The sequence below is a fragment of the Myotis nattereri genome (genome assembly GCF_964212035.1).
Source record: "Myotis nattereri genome assembly, chromosome: 12".
Taxonomy (NCBI): domain Eukaryota; kingdom Metazoa; phylum Chordata; class Mammalia; order Chiroptera; family Vespertilionidae; genus Myotis; species Myotis nattereri.
The window spans coordinates 5,062,226-5,083,480 of record NC_138087.1 but is presented as its reverse complement, the minus strand read 5'-3'; the positions used below and the strand labels follow the sequence as shown (position 1 = coordinate 5,083,480).

At 54.0% G+C, this 21,255-nt stretch overlaps 1 protein-coding gene across 1 annotated transcript in view; it reads right to left on the bottom strand.

Annotated features, from left to right (window-relative positions):
- ROR2 (receptor tyrosine kinase like orphan receptor 2) overlaps positions 1 to 21,255 on the bottom strand; it is a gene marked incomplete at both ends in the record, with an annotated part of 178,736 nt that overhangs the window by 9,127 nt on the left and 148,354 nt on the right. The window contains 3 exons of the mRNA XM_081104226.1: positions 829 to 956; positions 17,034 to 17,064; positions 18,025 to 18,312. Coding sequence (XP_080960352.1) covers positions 829 to 956; positions 17,034 to 17,064; positions 18,025 to 18,312 — 447 coding nt within the window. The remainder of the gene's footprint in view (positions 1 to 828; positions 957 to 17,033; positions 17,065 to 18,024; positions 18,313 to 21,255) is intronic.

The following is a 21,255-nucleotide window of genomic DNA, read 5'->3' as shown; positions in this document are numbered from 1 at the left end:
GGAGAGAGAGAGAAACATGGATGAGAGAGAAACACTGATTGGTTGCCTCCTGTATGCTCCCTATTGGGGATCGAGCCTGCAAGCTGGGCATGTGCCCTGACTGGGAATCGAAGGGGTGACCTCTGGGTGCCTGGGTCGATGCTCCACCACTGAGCCACACCGGCAGGGGCCCAACTTTTAATGAAATAAAACTGAAGGGAAAATTCTCTAAGTGCACTGCTTTTATAAGGGTGACTGCTGTCTCCTGTAACACATTTCGACTCCAAAATACATGTGTGCGCACGCTAAGTCAAGATGCAAAGTATACCTTTTACTGTGTGTTGTGGTCAAAAGGTTGGGAAGTGCTGCTTTAAATGGCATAAAAACTTCTCCAATGAGAGACAGTAAGGTTTTCAAACCATTCTCACCACCGGACCAAGATGGCGCTGCCAAGGACGCTGCAGGTCCCACCCTGGCCCTGTCCTCGGGGGGCTCTGGAACGACGGCCAGGCAGACCCTTCTGTGACCATGACCTTAGACCCTACAGGCTGAGGGTAAAGGCAAGGCCAGAGTTGGCCTAAGTGTGGAGGGCATTTCAATGGCACCTGCGTGGGTTTCTGCCTGAGAGCTCATGACAGAGCGAGGCCGTGAGGCCGGGACGGCAGGACTCCCCGCCCCCCACCCCCAGCGGGTGTTAGAAACCCACTCTCCGCCGCCCACACGCACTAGCTCAGACACACTCGCAGGAGGAGCATTTCAGGGCAAACACGGCGGCCATTGCTTCTAAAAAGGCCCCTTTCTGTGGCAGGAGCCATGGAGCCGCGGGCTGGCAGGGACAGGCTGTCCTACCTGTGATCCGGTTCTCGATCTCCCCCTGCATCTGCAGCGAGTCCACATAGATGGTCCGGTTCCCGATGAAGCGCGCGCAGGCGATGCCCCGGTACGGCTGGCAGAACCCGTCCTCGTGGTCGTCGTCTCTGGGCAAACACACCGCTGGTAAGCGCACCAGAAGCTGCTGGCGCCCCCGAGAATTTTCCCTTTTAAATCTGGCATCTTAGGGTCCAGCCATCTTCTTCCTTGTAATTACCCAAATGAATGGAGAGCTCACGGCCACACAAACCCCGCGCCGAGGTTTACAGCCGCTTTACCCAGAACGCTAAACCGCGGGAGCCTCCGAGATGCCCTTCCGCAGGCCCAGCCACACAGCCGATATTACTCAGCGACAAAGACACGGCCTGGCGGACCTTACATGCGTATGGCAAAGTGAAAGCAGCCGCTCTGAAAAGGCTGTGTCCTGGATGCTTCCAACCACAGAACATTCTGGAAAAGGCGAAACCACAGAGACAGTAAAACCCAGTGGTTGCCAGGGACGCAGAGGCAGAGCACAGGGAATGTTAAGACAGTGCAGTGAGTCTGTATGACACTGTAATGGTGGGCAAAACCCCACAGCACAGAAAGCCAGTCTAGACTATGCACCCAGTGTACCTCAGTGAGTGTGCCAGACCCAGTCAGGAACACTGCATCAGCTCTCAGCGATGGGGACAGTGAGTGTGCCAGACCCAGTCAGGAACACTGCATCAACTCTCAGCGATGGGGACAGTGGGTGTGCCAGACCCAGTCAGGAACACTGCATCAGCTGCTCAGCGATGGGGACAGTGAGTGTGCCAGACCCAGTCAGGAACACTGCATCAGCTCTCAGCGATGCGGACAGTGAGTGTGCCAGACCCAGTCAGGAACACTGCATCAGCTCTCAGCGATGGGGACAGTGAGTGTGCCAGACCCAGTCAGGAACACTGCATCAACTCTCAGCGATGGGGACAGTGGGTGTGCCAGACCCAGTCAGGAACACTGCATCAGCTCTCAGCGATGCGGACAGTGAGTGTGCCAGACCCAGTCAGGAACATTGTATCAGCTGCTCAGCGATGGGGACAGTGGGTGTGCCAGACCCAGTCAGGAACATTGTATCAGCTCTCAGCAATGGGGACAGTGGGTGTGTTAGACTGCAGTCAGGAACACTGCATCAGCTGCTCAGCGATGGGGACAGTGAGTGTGCCAGACCCAGTCAGGAACACTGCATCAGCTCTCAGCGATGGGGACAGTGAGTGTGCCAGACCCAGTCAGGAACACTGCATCAGCTGCTCAGCGATGGGGACAGTGAGTGTGCCAGACCCAGTCAGGAACACTGCATCAGCTGCTCAGCGATGGAGACAGTGAGTGTGCCAGACCCAGTCAGGAACACTGCATCAACTCTCAGCAATGGGGACAGTGAGTGTGCCAGACCCAGTCAGGAACACTGCATCAGCTGCTCAGCGATGGGGACAGTGAGCGTGCCAGACCCAGTCAGGAACACTGCATCAGCTGCTCAGCGATGGGGACAGTGAGTGTGACAGACCCAGTCAGGAACATTGTATCAGCTGCTCAGCGATGGGGACAGTGAGTGTGACAGACCCAGTCAGGAACACTGTATCAGCTCTCAGCGATGGGGACAGTGAGTGTGCCAGACCCAGTCAGGAACACTGCATCAGCTCTCAGCGATGGGGACAGTGAGTGTGCCAGACCCAGTCAGGAACACTGCATCAACTCTCAGCGATGGGGACAGTGGGTGTGCCAGACCCAGTCAGGAACACTGCATCAGCTCTCAGCGATGCGGACAGTGAGTGTGCCAGACCCAGTCAGGAACATTGTATCAGCTGCTCAGCGATGGGGACAGTGGGTGTGCCAGACCCAGTCAGGAACATTGTATCAGCTCTCAGCAATGGGGACAGTGGGTGTGTTAGACTGCAGTCAGGAACACTGCATCAGCTGCTCAGCGATGGGGACAGTGAGTGTGCCAGACCCAGTCAGGAACATTGTATCAGCTCTCAGCAATGGGGACAGTGGGTGTGTTAGACTGCAGTCAGGAACACTGCATCAGCTCTCAGCGATGGGGACAGTGAGTGTGCCAGACCCAGTCAGGAACATTGTATCAGCTCTCAGCAATGGGGACAGTGGGTGTGTTAGACTGCAGTCAGGAACACTGCATCAGCTCTCAGCGATGGGGACAGTGAGTGTGCCAGACCCAGTCAGGAACACTGCATCAGCTGCTCAGCGATGGGGACAGTGAGTGTGCCAGACCCAGTCAGGAACACTGCATCAGCTGCTCAGCGATGGAGACAGTGAGTGTGCCAGACCCAGTCAGGAACACTGCATCAACTCTCAGCAATGGGGACAGTGAGTGTGCCAGACCCAGTCAGGAACACTGCATCAGCTGCTCAGCGATGGGGACAGTGAGCGTGCCAGACCCAGTCAGGAACACTGCATCAGCTGCTCAGCGATGGGGACAGTGAGTGTGACAGACCCAGTCAGGAACATTGTATCAGCTGCTCAGCAATGGGGACAGTGGGTGTGTTAGACTGCAGTCAGGAACACTGCATCAGCTGCTCAGCGATGGGGACAGTGAGTGTGCCAGACCCAGTCAGGAACACTGCATCAGCTCTCAGCGATGGGGACAGTGAGTGTGCCAGACCCAGTCAGGAACACTGCATCAGCTGCTCAGCGATGGGGACAGTGAGCGTGCCAGACCCAGTCAGGAACATTGTATCAGCTGCTCAGCGATGGGGACAGTGAGTGTGCCAGACCCAGTCAGGAACACTGCATCAGCTGCTCAGCGATGGGGACAGTGAGTGTGCCAGACCCAGTCAGGAACACTGCATCAGCTGCTCAGCGATGCGGACATGAGGCAGGATGTCACTAATGGGGGAACTGGGTGTGCGGATGAGGGGCCACATGAGAATACTCTGTACTGTATGTTCAACTCTTCTGCAAACCTAAAACTTCTCGAAAAAATAAAGTCTATTAATTTGATTAAAACCGCGCATCTTTAAGGGGGGCAGGGTGCACTGAGTGTGAATTGGAATCTGAGAGGGAACATGTTCATGTCCACGCCCAAATACAGAGACAGCTCCACTCGAACACGTTTCGTCAGAGAGCGGTGTGCACGCCCTCCCCGGACACGGACACCGCGGCCCCAGAAGGCGCTTGTGAGGACGATGCTGGTGGGAAGCTCCTCTACCCTTCGCTGCAGAGCGGAAACTGGGAAATGGAGGGAGCCATGGGGGGATTGCAAGAGGCTTGGCCCTCACAGCGTTTTCTCCGGGAGGTGACGCACAGCCTTGTCCCTGCCGTGTGGACAGCAGGCATGTGTCTAAATGGGGGGGACAGAAAGGGAAACTCCCAAAGCCCCCTCCCCTGCCATCGGGCCTTCCGAAACCCGGTTAGTCTTAAGTTGTTCTCTGTGGAACGACCGTGCAGGTTGCCCCAGCTGACGAGGTCGCACTGAGGGCACCGACGCGGTGAAAGTCGTCCTCGGATGCTCAAGGAGCCAGGGACGCAGCCACAGCCCACACAGGGGCGGCCGCTGCTGCGAGGGAAGGAGCGGGGCTGGGGCTCGAGGGCAAGCTTCACCCAAGGGCTCAGGCCTGTCACTACGTTGCTTGTTTTCAAGCAAAGCTGCCACTTGCCCCTCAGGGTAACAACACCTGTCACTGCACCCCACACTGACGTCAACGACCCCACGGAACCCGTGCTGTGTCCACCTTAACCTGCGGGCTCTCTCAGGGTGGAGACAGGGAGGGATGGGCACCCAGGGCCTCTGCCCCAGTGACTCTCCCTTCTGCTGTCTTCTCTGTCCATGAAGAAAATATTCCAAAGAAAACTATCTGGAGCCAAAAATCATTGAGGTCAGGAGATTCTGGGTCAACAAGAGGCAGGAGCCCGCCATCCAGTTCACGACCATCACTGCTGTGGGCCAAGGGTTCCTTAACTACAGATTACACAGGCAAGCGCGTGTGCTAACACACCCACACAGGGCCGCCAACTCTGCCGGCGAGTGCGCTAGGCATCGGTGTGCGGGTTGGGTGCAGGGCACATGCCTGCTCTACCGGGAAAATCCTGAGGAGGTTCATCACCTACACCCAGGGTACGAGGTTCCATCCAGTCAGACCCATGGGGCATCCCAGGAAGACTGACAACTTCTCTCTGCTTCAAGAGTCAAGAAATGGAAACCTATTCCCTCACTGTGGGCCCCTCCCTGGGTGGGTCCCTCCCTGATGGGCCCCTCCCTGGATGGGCCCCTCCCTGATGGGCCCCTCCCTGGGTGGGCTCCTCCCTGGGTGGGTCCCTCCCTGATGGGCCCCTCCCTGGGTGGGCTCCTCCCTGATGGGCTCCTCCCTGGGTGGGCTCCTCCCTGGGTGGGCACCTGCTGCTCAGGTGCCCCAGGCTGAAAAGGGGCTCAAGGCTGGTCCACAGCTTACTCATCCAAGTGGGCTTCCAATCTGAGTTTTACAAAATGTCCAAAACATAAATAATAGTTGGAAAATGAGATCCTTCAGGTTATTAAATTTTAAGAAAACAAGTGGGAATTACTTGACATTTTCACATGGAATTATGCTTTCTCTTTACCGGGTGCATCTGGGAACTCTGGGAGGTGAGAGCTGAAGAGCATCTGTGAGACCAGTCCCTCGGGAGCCACAGAAAAGCTCTGGGCAGAGCGCCATCGATCAATCCGTCAGCCACAGGGTACACGCTCACCAACTCCAGAACAACAAGCTACGAGATCAGGTCTGGAAATCTACACGCCCAAGGCACTGACCCAGGGTCTACTGACAGGTGAGGAAGAAACGCACACATCAGTTCATAGGAGGAAAGCTACCAGGTGGTGCAGGACACAGCCACAGGAGAGGAGGGTGCCCGGACAGAGGCAAGGCCATCGTGTGTGACAGGATGTCCTTCAGGAGGGACGAGGACACGGCGGGCTGACTGCCAACCGTCTCCCCAGCTTGTGTAAACAGAAAAGTTAGTTTCAAGAAAAGCTTAGAAAATTCATGGATATCAATAATGAACGACCCTTAACGGAAAGTCAGGCTCCTTTGAGGTTGAAAAGTACTCAGTGTCAAAATTCAGATGTAGTTGCACGTTGTGGCGGAAGTTAACATTCCCCCTCATTGTTTTGTTAAAAGTGGTAAAACCATTTCATAATTGTTATTATGAAAGGGAATGTCTAAGGTAGGTGAATGACGAGAGGAAGCCATAGTTCAGATGAGTTGGAGGGTGTGGGTGTGGGTGTGGGTGTGGGTGAGGGTGTGGGTGTGGGTGTGGGTGAGGGTGTGGGTGTGGGTGTGGGTGAGGGTGTGGGAGAGGAGGCACAGCAAAAGCACAGAGAATAAACGGAAATAAATCACTTTGACCAAGTCTGAAGCTAAACTCCATCAGCTGCAGGTGACCTGACAGTAACCTAATAGGCTGCTATAGCAAAACACTCTTCAGAGGAAGGTGAAATCTAGCGTATAAACCACAATGTCCTGTATACGATAAGAAATTACCAGACACATGAAAAAACAGCAAAATGTAACCCATGGCCAAGAGAAATCAACCCAAATATGGCGGAGATGTCAGGCTCCGCAGACCAGACTGCAAGGAACTGCAAGTATGGAAAACAATGCGTGGGCAAAGGTGAGAGTTGTGGGGAGATGGAAACTGTGAAAGAAGCAAAGGCAAGAAATGAAAAACATCTCCAATAAAGCATGGTGTTAACTACAGAGTGGAGAAGACAGAAAAAAAGCAGTAGCTTGACAGGTCAACAGACAATTTCCAAACTGGAACTAAGAGACAGAAGGATTTACAGAAAATGCGCAGAGCCCGGTGAGCTGTGGGAGACACAGGGGTCTAACCTCTGCGCAGTCAAACCCCAGCGAGAGAGGAGAGGTGCGAGCAAGCAGGAAAACAGCGTGCAGAAATAATGGCCACACGTCTTCCAAATCGGATTAAAACAGTGACACACTGGCCAAGGAACGCCAGTGAAAAGCAAGCAAGCTACGTACAGAGAAAACCACACTGACTCACATCACAGCCGACTTGCTGAAACAGGATAAATAGAAACAGGGGACTTGACAAATGGTGGAACAGTGAAAACAGAAGACCAGGGAATGACAGCTGCCCTGCACTCGCAGAGAAAATACACCGTGAGCTGGAATTCCATCATCAGCACAAACACCTTTCAAAGAAAGGGTCTCACCAAAAAGATGTACACGTGAATGCAACTCACACCGGAGCTGACACATAAGCAAGGACGGACAGAACTAGAGGACAACTCAGAAACACCCACAATTACAGCCGGAAATTTCAACACTTGCCTCTCAGCAATGAATTCAATTAGGGGAAAAATTAGTGAAGAGTCAATGGGGGCAACAGTCCCCACCCAGGAGCGACAGGAGTTTTGCAGGACAGCACACCAACGGGCACAACCATTTCAGGGCAGCGGAACCGCACCCAGAAGGACCACTGCTCACACTCACCCAGAAAGGCCACTGCTCACACTCACCCAGAAAGGCCACTGCTCACACTCACCCAGAAAGGCCACTGCTCACACTCACCCAGAAAGGACCACTGCTCACACTCACTCAGAAAGGACCACTACTCACACTCACCCAGAAAGGCCACTGCTCACACTCACCCAGAAAGGACCACTGCTCACACTCACTCAGAAAGGACCACTCCTCACACTCACCCAGAAAGGACCACTGCTCACACTCACCCAGAAAGGCCACTGCTCACACTCACCCAGAAAGGCCACTCCTCACACTCACCCAGAAAGGACCACTGCTCACACTCACTCAGAAAGGACCACTCCTCACACTCACCCAGAAAGGACCACTGCTCACACTCACCCAGAAAGGCCACTGCTCACACTCACCCAGAAAGGCCACTCCTCACACTCACCCAGAAAGGACCACTGCTCACACTCACCCAGAAAGGACCACTGCTCACACTCACCCAGAAAGGCCACTGCTCACGTGCACCCAGAAAGGCCACTGCTCACACTCACCCAGAAAGGCCACTCCTCACACTCACTCAGAAAGGCCATTGCTCACGTGCACCCAGAAAGGACCACTGCTCACACTCACCCAGAAAGGTCACTGCTCACGTGCACCCAGAAAGGCCACTGCTCACACTCACTCAGAAAGGCCACTGCTCACATGCACCCAGAAAGGACCACTGCTCACATGCACCCAGAAGGACCACTGCTCACATGCACCCAGAAAGGACCACTGCTCACACTCACCCAGAAAGGACCACTACTCACACTCACTCAGAAAGGACCACTGCTCACATGCACCCAGAAAGGACCACATGCTCACACTCACCCAGAAAGGCCACTGCTCACACTCACTCAGAAAGGCCACTGCTCACATGCACCCAGAAAGGACCACATGCTCACACTCACCCAGAAAGGACCACATGCTCACACGCACCCAGAAAGGACCACTGCTCACATGCACCCAGAAGGACCACTGCTCACATGCACCCAGAAGGACCACGCGCTCACACTCAGAAAGGCCACTGTTCACACTCACCCGGAATGGCCACTGCTCATGCTCACCACAGAGTAATAAGTTGAAAAGAACTAAAACCATAAAATCTCTGATCACACAGAAGTTAATTAGAAATCAATAACAAAATACATTTAGAAACTCTCCAAATATTTGGACATTATATAGCATATTCTAGATAAACTTTTCAGATCAAAAAAGAAAATACAAGGAAAATTAAGTATAATTTTAAATGGAATGTGAAAATATAAATTATAAAAAATAAAAACTTGATAGCTTGCAGCTAAAACAGTAATTAGAGATGAATTTATAGCTGCTAATACTTAATAGCTATAAATACTTAAATTAGATAAGGTTTTACACCTTAAGAAAATTAAACCTGAATTATAAGAAAATGTTAATGATGAAAGCAGAAATCAATAAAAGTAGAAAACAATAGAAAAATCAATAAATAAAACCAAAAGATGGTTTTTCAAAAAACCTAACAATATTGCTAACACCTAGAAAAACTGGTTAAGGAAAACAGAAAACACACACATTACCCACGTCAGGAATGCACACGAGGACGTCACCACAGACCCTGACAGACAGTAAAAGGCAGTGAGTATTATGAACTTATAAGGTAATAAGTATATGAACACAGATCCAAGAACTTAGAAAAAATGACAAATTCCTTGAAAAACACACACATCAAAATTAGTGCCAACAGAAATAAAAACTCAGAATAGCCCTATCTCTCTTACTCGAAGTTGAAATAAAAGATCTTCCCACAATTAAAACTCTAGCTCCAAATAATAGAAACTGGTGAATTCTGTCAAACATTTTAGGAAGAACATCAGCAATTTTACACAAATTCATTCAGAAAATAGAAGAGTAAGGGATACCTCCTAATTCATCTTACAAGGCCAGCATCACCTGGATAAAAATACTTGACAAGAATGTCCTAAGGACACTGCAGACCTATATGCCTCCTGATCAAACAGCCATGAGCTCCACAGAACAGCGTGAACTGCACTCCGCAAAGTAAGACATTCCAGAGCTGGTGCTTTCACCTTTAAAAACCAGCCCTGCCCACTCTGAGACAGAGAGCCATGTGCATCCCACCTGACCTGAGACTAAGGCGGCCGGGGGGTCCTGTTCTGGGGGGAGGGACCCACACAGCACGGCGGGGCAACGGAAGAGCTCGGAGAATGAGTGGCCACTCAGAGACACAGCCGAATCTGAAGCTGTGGGTCTGGGGGGATAGAGCGCTGACCTCGGGGGCACCCAGCGGAGCACGAAGGGGCAGAGGAGTGTGATGGATGCAACATACTCTCACACGGTTAATTACAGATGTGCGCTGAGGACATAAATCAAATGGGGGAAAATATAAAAACTGGTAAAGCTGGGTAAAGAGCATAGTGGGGCTACTTATTACTATTTTTGCAATTTTTCTGCAGGTTTGAAATGATTTAAAATCAAAAGTTAAACAGCATCTCAGAAGGCGCTTTTGTAGAAACTGACGTGCTGATTCTAAAACTGCCATGCAAATGCAAATATAGAACTAGTGGCCCGGTGCACAAAATTGTGCACATTAAAAGGGAATTAGTTAGAGGAAATATTTTAATATTGCTATTTGCCCTTTCTCTATAACAGAAGTGTCAGAGATGAAAGAAATTAGTAAAATGTATATGAAATCTCCCTCCTGTCAGAGTCTGGGGCGCGCCATGGAACCCAGAGTCAAGTCCCCGCCCATCCGTGCGCGCCTCGAAATCACAGGAGACCCAGACCCAGCCAGCCCAACCCCCATCAAGCCTCACAAGGCAGGGGGCATGGCCTCAGGTCCCCCAGCCCCAGCAAGAGGGCGCGAGGGCGCGAGGGCATGGCGACCATTTGCATATTAGCTCTTTATTATATAGGATAGCCAAAGCAATTCTGAAAGAGAACAAGAATGATGGAGGATTCACCTGACTGTAACACTCACTATAATGTTACAATGACCCAGGTGGACAGGCACCGAGGACACCTCAAGGTGGACAGGACCAGTCCGGACCTGGCAACGGAGACTCGGGGACCTGAACACCGGCTTGGAGAATGCTGAGCCTTGGAATTACTCAGTTTGTGAAGTAAAAAAAGAAGAGGGCTCAGAACTCAGCCCCAAGGAAGATTCCTGTTTCCCAAAATTCGATAGTTAACATAACTTTTAGTTGTGCAGAAGCACCATGGGACCCACGGCTGGCCCAGGCAACACCTCAGGCAGCAGGGCCTGATGGCCAGGCTTCAGGGAGCACCTTCCCTGCACCACCCCACCCACACCCACACCCACACCCACACCCACACCCGCCTCCAGGCCACCAGGCTGCCACCCGGGTGCATGGGCTCTGTAATTGTGAAAAGGAACCACTCTCTGGAAGAGCAGAGGATGAAACCCACACGTGAAATAGGAAATGACCCCGGGCATTGCGCACCGGCCTGGGTGAGCTATGATCCCCATCTCTGAACCACGTCTGTGGGGAACAGCCTATCTTAAAGCTTCTGTTCTCCATACACACACCCCCGCCCCCCACCCTCAGGGGGCGGAAGGAAACAACTTTTAAATGGTGGAAGCTCCCTGAGCCTTTGAGGATTTCCACCCCCCACATTTCCCAGCACACGCAGGGATGTCCCGCAAAAGCCGTGTCCACGGGGTCGTGGGGCGGCGGGCAGCGGGTGGAGGGGCAGCGGGTGGAGGGGCAGCGGTGGAGGGGCAGCGGTGGAGGGCTGAGCCACCCGGCCACTCCTGTCCGAGTTCAGAGCCCACAGCAGGGAGCCCCACCTGAGGACTGTACATAGGACAGCCCGCCACCTGCTCGCTGTCCCACCTCCCCTAGGCCCGTGGCCGCCAATGTCTCCTCAGGAAACTGCCCGCGGGGAGGCCCAGCCCAGGCCCGGCTCCGAGATACAAGGACGCAGCAGAGAGCTGGGAGCGGGTCTGTGTCCAGCCACTGTTTTCCTTTCTGTCTCCATCTGGCAACTTCCAGAGACATCACAGAGGCGTGGTCAGTCCATGGAGGCAGTCAAGGGGGAGAGAAACCTGGGCCGCAGGAAGCCGGCTGCCCCGTGTGCTCGGCTACAAGCGCACCTGCCAGCAGCTAGCGGTCATGCAGTTACCGCAGGAACAGCCCCTGCCCCAGGGGAGTCTGTCTGGAGCTGTAAAGCCACTTAGCTATGGGACGCCATCATGCAACACAGCTGGTATGCCAGGAGGAAAAACACTACCATACCACCCGCACCTGACAAAGGAAATGCAAAGACCCAGCGTCCGTGCAGCTCCAATGAGACAGACGGGGACAAAGCTCTGGGGAACAGTGCCAGGCAGCGGCCCAGGTGACTCAGCAACACGGCAACAGGCAGCTGCACTGGTCAGCGCCGCCCTCCCAATACCAGAGACGGGCGACCACCAGGCTCCGAGTCTCACATTCCTGGCAGCTGAGAAGCTCAACATCAAACTGCTCATCTACCCAGTTCCCAACTCTCAGATGGCCTCCTTCCTGCTGCGTCTTCCCGGGGCAGAGAGAGCAGGACCCAGCATTATGCCAGGGAGCAGGGGAGCGGGGGAGAGGGCCTACCCTTATGCTCAGGAGGGGGAGAGAGAGAGAAAGAGATCAGGGCCCCCCCTTAGGACCCCCTCTTTAAGGCCCTCACTACAGGACAGTCCCACGGTGGGGAGAGGGGAACTTAATTCTTCAAAATATGAATTTGGGGGGAAACGCCACCCACAGTAGCAGTGAGACATTTCCCACAGTATGCAGCGAGGCGCACACACGCTCCGTCAGAACCCTGGGCTGCGGCCCGCAGGGACCTGCTGGTGGAGTGAGTCCTGAAGCGGACCTGCAGGGCCAGGAAGCTCCCGTACCACAGAGGCCACAGTCCACTCGCTGACCCCCGTGTGGCCACTCACTCGGTGGTGCCCAAGGGCCAGCCGTCAATATGGAGAGCAGCCCAGACCCGCGCTTACACAAGTATGAAATCCCTTCCAGAGGAAATTATGTAACAATTATACCTAGAGGACATTCTAAAACTCCTGCAAATCAATAAGGAAAAGACAGATATCCTAATGAAATATGAACAAAATACAGGCCATTCTGGTTATTTGTGGTGGTTATCCTATATAATAAAGGCTAATATGCAAATCAACCATCAGTCAGACATCCCCCGAGGGCTCCGGGACTGTGAGAGGGTACAGGAAGGGCTGAGGGGACCCGGGACCCCCCCCCCGCCCCCCACTGCATGAATTTCGTGCACTGGGCCTCTGGTCTTCTATAAAGAAGTTGTAAACACTGAATTAGCAAATACTGAGCCATGGCTCCCAGTGGAAAAACAGAGTTTACTGCAAGTGGTCCAGACGTCTCATCAGCCATCACATCCCCTGTGTCTGTGGCTTCTGCTGTGTCACGACGCTGCACTCACGGCCAGCAGAGCTGGGCCCGGGCCCGAGGCGGCGCATGACAGCGCCCTCCAGTCAGCAGCCTCGGCCTCTCCCCCAGGAGCAGGGCTGCACTTCCGCACCCGCTGGGGCCATTTCAACAGCAAAACCATCACCAACAGCCTAACGCGAAGCAGACCTCCAACAAGAAGGCCCGCCTTCGCAGGGACCCCGCTGGGCCGAGCGCTCTGCACATGCCATACGTGACCGTGACCGTGAAAAGAGCCGAGCACGGGCTTGGGGTTGCAAAGACACTGTAGTGAAGTAACAGAATTTGCAGGCATGAAATCCTCAAACAAGGAGGGTAAACTCTATGTGAATGGGCAATTCAATGGATATTAAACCAATAAAAACATGTTCTTCACCACTTACTGGTCAAATCTAATGTAAAACTACTCTAAGTCACTGCTGGACACCCGAGTCATTGGCAGCATTTGAAGTTCTGGGAAACACGGGTGAGGACAGTGCTCTGCTGGGGGCTAGGGGCAACCTGGTCTCAGCGGAGGTGCCGCCGGCAGTTCCAGTCCCAGGTCTCCGACCCCCGAGGTCTCTCGCCCACAGGACAAGGAGGCGCCGGCAGATGCCAGTGAGCAGACTCCCTCACTCGCAGGCGCAGAGACGCCGGGGTGGGGCGGGCTCCCAGTGCAGTGAGTGCTGTGCACACATCTGTGAGCACGACAACAGCCTGCATGTAGCAACTGAACTTCCAGATTGGAGATCCTCCTTACCAGCCTCCAAAATATGAACTTATGGGCTACTTATAAGATACCCACATAAAACGGATGCCAAGAGGCTGGGGGACAGTGGAACAGGAAGAGGAAGAGAGGTCTGCAGCAAATGCAAACGTAGAGAAAGCCGGGGGCAGTGCCACTCTGGCAAACTAAACTCCAGGGGAGAAGCGTTCATAGGGACTTCCAGACAAACACGGCCAAAGCCATGCAGCCTCGGGCCTACGGGCCTGACGCACACGCAGGCCCCTTTAAAACGGACAGCTGGTGGGAACTGGCAAGGCCAGAACGAGCATGATGGCTTTCACACATTTCCAGGTATCTGTAACCCACGTGACAAAGAAAACAGCCGGTTTTAGTAACACGCTTCACACACGTGATCTACTATGTAAATCAAGGTATGTGTGGCCACCACCAGGAAACAGTTATTTGTTGAAACAACAGGACATGTTCACAAAAACTGAACATATCTAATTGGTCACAAAGAACACCTTTACCGAATTATCAAAAGTAAAATACACCCCAAGCTCACTGATAAAATTCAACCAGAACAGGAAACAGAGCCTGTGTCCCTGGGCCCAGGGGGATGCAGCCGAAGTGGCATTCAGAGGAAGCGCCACCATGTCAAGTGGATTTGTTTGAAATGAAAAATGACTGATAAAAGTAATGTTTTAGAAGTCAGTAACATAAAGAGTTAAAACTTACAAAACAGTGTAGGAATCTTAAGTATTCCAGGAATCACACACACCGGAAGGGCTCAGTTACAATGACTGACCAGACCAACTACTGGTGAGTGCGTGCAGCCCCCGAAACCCCTCCCCGCCACTGGGAGTGCAAAGGGCACGCCCCCTCGAAGGAAGGCGTGTCTCTCACAGCACAGCATGCACAGACCCTGCACGCCAGCACTTCTACCCCGAGGCACTTCCCTAGCAGAGATGCTTACACGTCCACAGAACACCGTGTGAGAAGTCCATCCCGTTCATGCCAGCAGGAGTGGGTGCCCCGCGGGCCCAGCGTCCAGCAGCACTGTCCAGCGGGACCCAGTGCCCTGCTGACACACACAGCCCGATGCTTCTCGAAGGCAATGCCCTGTGCAGGAAGCCAGGCTTGTGTGGCTCTGTGCTGTGGCTGTGTGTCTATGAAGTCCTAAAACACACAGAACTGTCCACGGCAGAACACCACCAGAACGGTGGCTGGCAGGGAAGGAGGGGCGTGGACTAGGAGGTCACCTGACCTTCCAGGGATGGGACTCTCTGGGCCCGGCCAGGGTTGGATTGCAGAGGTTTCTGCATTGGTTGGACCTTGTTAATGGAATACTTAAGATTTGCGCATGTCATTGTCTGTAGGTTAACTCACAAATGAAACAAGAATGTTCAGATATGGAACTCGTTAATGGCTTCCTTGCTGAAAAGTTCCAGGGAGTGCACAGATATCTGCACCTTGTGAGGTGAATAAAAAGACAGCCTGCTGGCTGGAGACGGCGGGAAGAAGCAAGAACGCTGGCAGGGGAAGTACCGTAAACGCCAGGGTCCAGGTGGTAGGTTCCAGACTGGATGATCCCTATAAAACTCTTTCTATTTTTCCATTTGTTTGAAAAATTTCAAAATAAATGTTAGAGAGAAAAGGACATTTTAAAGCATGAAAGAAGTGGTCCTTGACAATTCAATTAAATATTAATTTTTCCCAAATTTATCTAAAAATTCATTGCATTTCCAAGCAAAACACTATCAGAATATTTCAAGGAAATTAGGATGTTCCTTAATAAGACACATGAAAACCCATATAATTATTGACAAATAACAGAAAATTTAAATTTCTATGTTATCAAGTAGATGAATAATTATTAAAAATCACCAAGAGACAATGTAAGGGCAACAGGCAAGGACTATGAAGAGACACTGCCAGAGGCAGGGGCAGCCTGGGGGTGTGACGCCGAGCACTCAGGTGACAGGGTGACAGGTGGCCAGCACTCAGAGGGACAGCGTGACAGAAGGGAGCGGGCAGACAGACGTGGGGCTACACTGGGGACAAGGAGACGCGGGTCCTCTCAGGTGCGGCAGGGAAGCGACTTGTGCACACGTATGCCCTCCAGGCTCTGCTCTTCAGAGTCCCCGAGAGAGGCTGTCCACGTTCCAGGGCACAAGGCCTCGGGGCTAATGAGGGCGTGGACATGCAGAACGCCCAGTGCAGAGGCGGGCGCCCCGTGGGTGCGGCTAGGGGGATTTAAAATGTACTGACAGCTAACTATCCTACCACTCATACAAAAGAGGGATCAAGTGGTGCTGTGTCTCTTGGGCCCACATGTGTACCCAGGGCACAGAGGCCGCGTCTGCACACCCACCTGGCCACACGGCCTGGGCACAGGCCCGAGGGCCAGAACTGATGAACTGTCATTCTGCCAGAACTTCCCGAATTATTTGGACAAATGTGTTGATTTGATCGATAATTTAAAATGAGAAGAAAATAAGTGTAAAAATATTGAATTTTTATATAAAACTTATGTAAATGCATTTGCTATTTATACATTTATTGAATTACATTATAATTACATATAAGTCATATTTGTATACTCCATAACAGCGGTCGCCAACCGGTGGTCCGTGAGGTCCGAAAGGTGGGCGACTGCTGCTCTACAATATACTGTTATATACTTATTATGTAAATTAATTAATGATACAAATAAAGAAAAGAAAAACTCGTTCGAAATGACATATCTTTTCTAAAGCCTCATAGATGTTCCCTTTGTGCAACTTCTTTCCTCACGACGCACATGCGTGATGAAGGAGCAAGGCTTGGGCAGGGCCCTGAGCGCAGCCCCTCCCCCAGCTGCTCTCCGCCAGGGCACCTGCTGTGCTGGGAGCCTCACCACGCCCACTGCTGGGCCAGCGCTCCCGCGGCACCAGGGGGCAGGGCCACAGCGTGTCCCCCCAGAACACTGCAGTGCAGCCATGCCCGCCTGTGTCGGGGCGGCAACGAGGAACCCCCCGCTGCAACCTCACACAGGCCTGCCGAGCCATCCTCAGGCCACGCTGCGAGCATGGCGTCCAGAGGGGACCCCACGGTGCACGCGTGGAAAGGCGGTCCCGGGAAGGCCTGAGCGCACCCCCGTGCAGACCTGGCGAGGCTCTGAGCCGAGGCTGTGCCGGGAAGCGGGCCGGGACGCCTCTGGCTGGGCGGTGCTGGGTTTCAGGGGGAACGGCCTCCCTGGTTCCAAACGGGTTTGAAGACCAGGCTGGTGCCCGCGGCCGGCCCTGCGTGGATGCTCCGCCAGGCGCGTGGGGGCCACGCGAGATGGAAGGACCTGGCAATCTCTGTTTTTATGACATTTTTCCTAACACCAACTGGGACAGGCCATGGTTTCCCAGCCCACAGCAAACGCATTGCCATCCTCGAGTGACGTCCAGCCAACTTCCAGCAAATTCCGTAAAAACATGTGCTTGCTGGATTTAAACCTGGATTCTTACATAACGGAGCCTCAGAGAACGAGAGAATGGTTTCAGGAAAACAGATACTTACTGAAAATTATGGTTTGGGCTGTGTGTGGGACCTAAAAAGGAAAAACGGGCATGTTATTAATGCTTCATGACTTGGAACCAAACTTCTTTCCAACCCCACATCGGTGAAGGCGCAGCAGCGCAGGGCGCCCGTGGGGAGCTGCCTCAGCCGGGCCCTGGCCCCTGGAGGCTGTGCCCAGAGCAGGGAGCCGCACCCCGGAGGGCGCTCTCTGTTGGACATGTTTTTATGTGGTTTTGTTGTTGTTCATCCTCACTCGAGGGTATTTTTTCCATTGATTTTTTTCAGAGAGTGGAAGGGAGGGGGAGAGACAGAGAGAGATAAATATCGATGTGAGAGAGACACAGCCACTGACTGCCTCCCGCGTGGGGGCTGGGATGGAGCCTGCAACTCAGGTCCCTGCCCTTAACTGGGCATTGAACCCGAGGCCCTTTCGTGTGAGGGAAGACGTTCTAACCGCTGATCCACACTGGCCAGGGCTTTTGGACCTATTTTTGTAGTTTTCACCGTCTTGCTCTTTCTCTCTCCGCATCTAACCTTGATTCACAAGACTCATTTTCCTAATCGGTGACAGAGAGGCTGGGGCATTCCAGGACCTTCTCAAAAGGGGGATGCGAGGGGGACACCCTCCTTCCAGCCATGTACCTCGCACAGAGTTCAGAGCTGTCTTCACGCTGGCTCCCCACCCCTGCCGGGCCAGGGGTCTGTGGGCTGGTAGGTGCCAGGCCTGGGGGGCTCGGGCTGTGTGGGGGCCTCGCGCAGGGTGACTCTGTGGCCTACGACCTGCCCGCTAACCCGGGACTGTGTCCTGCGTCCAGCGTGTCCACCGTGTCCCTCCCTTTTCCTACTAGTGCGAGGGGCAGGGCACGCTGGCCTGGCACGCTGGCTGCTGTCCCGCTGCCGGGGTGTGTGCTGTTTCCCGCTGCCAGTGGCTCTCCCCCGGTGGCTGTGAAGTGCCCTCACTGCAAAGCAGGCCCAGCCTGTCCCCACTCACCGAGCCGCACAAACAGGACGCCGGTGGCGGTGATGGTCTTCATCCCATTGGTGGCCACGCACTGGTAGTAGCCGGTGTCTGTCGTGTCCAGGTCCTGGATGCGGAGCCGAGAGCCGTACTCCGTCTTGCGGATGATGACGCGCCGCGGCTCCTGCACCACCGGGGCGTCGTTCTTCAGCCACCGCAGGCTGGGCGGCGGGTGGCCGGCCACCTTGCAGTGCAGAGTCGCCGTCTGGCCCTGGACGATGGTGATGTTGTTCACCGGCTCCAGGAAGTTCAGAAAGTAACCTGCCAAGGAGTGTCACACAGGAGCCGGCTCAGGCGGCTTCAGTGCCGGCCGCCCGCGCCCCGCCCACAGCCCTGGGCCCGGGTGCGCCCCGCAGGAACCATCCTGGAACGTGGCCGAGAACACGGGCGCGGGACCAGAGCCACGGCTGGGACGGAGCCTGCGGCCCGAGCACGCGTCACCCGACCACGCAGGGCCTTGTCTGAGGGGCTCTGCTTGGAGGCGCCCGGCTAGTGCCCACTGCTGAGCCCGCGTCGCGCTCCCGCCCGGAGGAAGCTGGGCTGGCTCCGGGGATTTCTCCACGGGCCTCGCAGCCTCTCCCAGGACAGCACTCAGCACCATTACAGAGGGCTGAGCATCTTCAACAGTGAAATCACCAACAAAACGTGGAGTCTCAGGACTCCAGGCCCCGGGGCCTTGCTAGCGGGGAGCGGACAGGCCGGCAGTGGTGCCCCTCCCGCCCCCGCTGGGCCGCGTGCAGCTGCTACTCAGGTCTCCGCTCCGCATGCCTGTGAGCAACAAGACGTGCGTGAGTGTGGACTTGGGGTTACAAACACTCTCCAGGCAGGAGGTGAACACCTAATATGAACCACATCTCATCTCACTAACTTACGATGCACATTCGTGCTCACAAAGCCCATCCCTCCTCTTGCCACCCAAAGTCGCCCTCAGGGCAGCCAGCCACCAGCCAGGCAGGCAGCACGCCAGGCTGAGTGCGCCGACGGCTCTGGCCACCAACACAGCTCGGGGGCAGGAAGAAGCCGTCCAGGGCTCACACCCTCCAGGGAAGTACCCAGAACACAGATTGGCGGGGGGGGGGGGGGGGGGGGGGGGGCGGGGCGGGGGCAGCTGGAAACACTGCCCTAAGCTCAGCGGCAACAGAGGCCCTGAGGAGCCAGAGGGGAGTGTGTGTGCAGGGCAGGTGAGGTGTGCAGGGTGGTATGTTTGGGGGTGTACACATGGTGGTGTGTGTGGATGCGTGCGTGTGTGTATGTGTGTGCATGTGTACGTGTGTGTGCGCGCGCGCACGTGTGTAGTGTAGGTCGAGGGCTGGGGATTAGTCTCTCTTAAGATAAACCCACACACAGCCCTGGCCGGGGCTCAGTTGCTTGGAGCCTTGTCCCACACACTGAAGGGCCTCGGGTTCCATTCTGGATCTGGGCACATATGGGAGGAACCGACTGATATTTCTACCTCTTTCCCTTCCTCTCTCTCTAAAATCAATACAAACATATCCTCAAGTGGGAATTAACAAAACACACACACATGCTAAAATTCCATTCACATAAAAACCCCACAAGATTAGAGAGACAAGACATCAATCATCAGGGGATGGACACACTTCAGACAAAGCTGAGATAACAGCTCAATCTGAAAATGACTGTAAAACGTGTTCATGTTCTGAATCTTTTGGCTTGATTTCTGGCTGGCCCTTAATTCTTTTTTAAAAATGAAGTGGAAAGATGGCATGTCTCTGTTATTCCTGATTTGACTGGACAGACAATGATGGCATTCCTGGTGGGCTCTCGGGTACGTTTCATAGGGTGTGACAGCCCCTCTCACGCTGAGGGGGTGGGGGCTGAGGGGGAGGTAGCTGAGGGGGTGGAAGGTTGTGAATTTCAAGTCAAAAGGACGGCTTCCCTTCACAAGGGAGACTGGAGGTATCTGTCTGGAGAGGTGTCACTCATTCACACTGGTTATTATGTATGATTAGTATCTGTAAGAATGAAAGCGTAGTAATATGCTAATTAGACTGGACATCCTTCCGAATGTCCTTCCAGATGACCTTTCGGATGAAGTCAGGGCTGTGAAGGCCAAGGTAAGCCGCCGGCAGCTGCGAGGGCCGAGGCCCTTGCATGAATTTCGTGCACCGGGCCTCTAGTCTATACATAAAAGGCTAATATGCAAAGTGTCCCCTCAGGAGTTCGACCCGGAGTTGGCTCACTGGCTATGATGTGTGCTGACCATCAGGGAGCGGCGCGGGAACAAAGGAAGGCCCCGGCCAGCAGCCAGAAAACCCCGATTGGCCCTGATTGCCGGCCAATCCTAGGGACCCTACCCATGCATGAATTTCGTGCACCGAGCCTCTAGTTGTTAACAAATATCCTTAGGTTCTGCCTTGCTTCCTTCCTAGCCAGCCCACTTCTCATGCACTGAATTAAGCGTCGAAGAGAATCCCATGGATGACACAGAGCAGGAAGGTAACTGAAATGTCAATGACAACCCCCTGAAGAGACCTTCCACGCCCACGGTGACACTGGACGGACACTCTTCATTAGCCCAAGTGCCCCTGCCACTCTGCAAGTCTGCGTCTTGACACGAAGTCCACTCAATCGGACAGTCTGTGCCATTGCCGGTGCAGCGTGCGCTGTTGCTGGTGCAGCCTGTGCTGTTGCTGGAGCAGCCTGGGCCGTTGCCAGTGCAGCCTGTGCCATTGCCGGAGCAGCCTGTGCCGTTGCCGGTGCAGCCTGTGCCGTCGCTGGAGCAGCCTGTGCCGTTGCCGGTGCAGCCTGTGCCGTCGCTGGAGCAGCCTGTGCCGTTGCCGGTGCAGCCTGCGCCGTTGCTGGTGCAGCTTGCGCTGTTGCCGGTTCAGCCTATGCCATTGCCAGTTCAGCCTGGCCGCCCGACAGAGGATGTGAACACAGGTTTCACTGGGTCTGGCCAGAGCCACCTTAGTCAGAGGGTTTCACACGAAGCACTTCAAGGTGCTTAATATTAAGGTCTTTGTAACACTGAATGCCCACGAGGGAATATAGAAAAGTCGGCCGGTTGTAATTTAAAATAGCAAATGACATGGTCAAGTCACAACAATCTCTCCTTCGGCATTACGCTGAATTTTGATTCTCACCCGCACATGGGACAAGCCGCGGCTACTGAACCGTACGCACGCTTCAAGCAACGACAGGTGTGGGGTGTCCCGAGCCGCAGGCCCAGGGGTCCTGAGG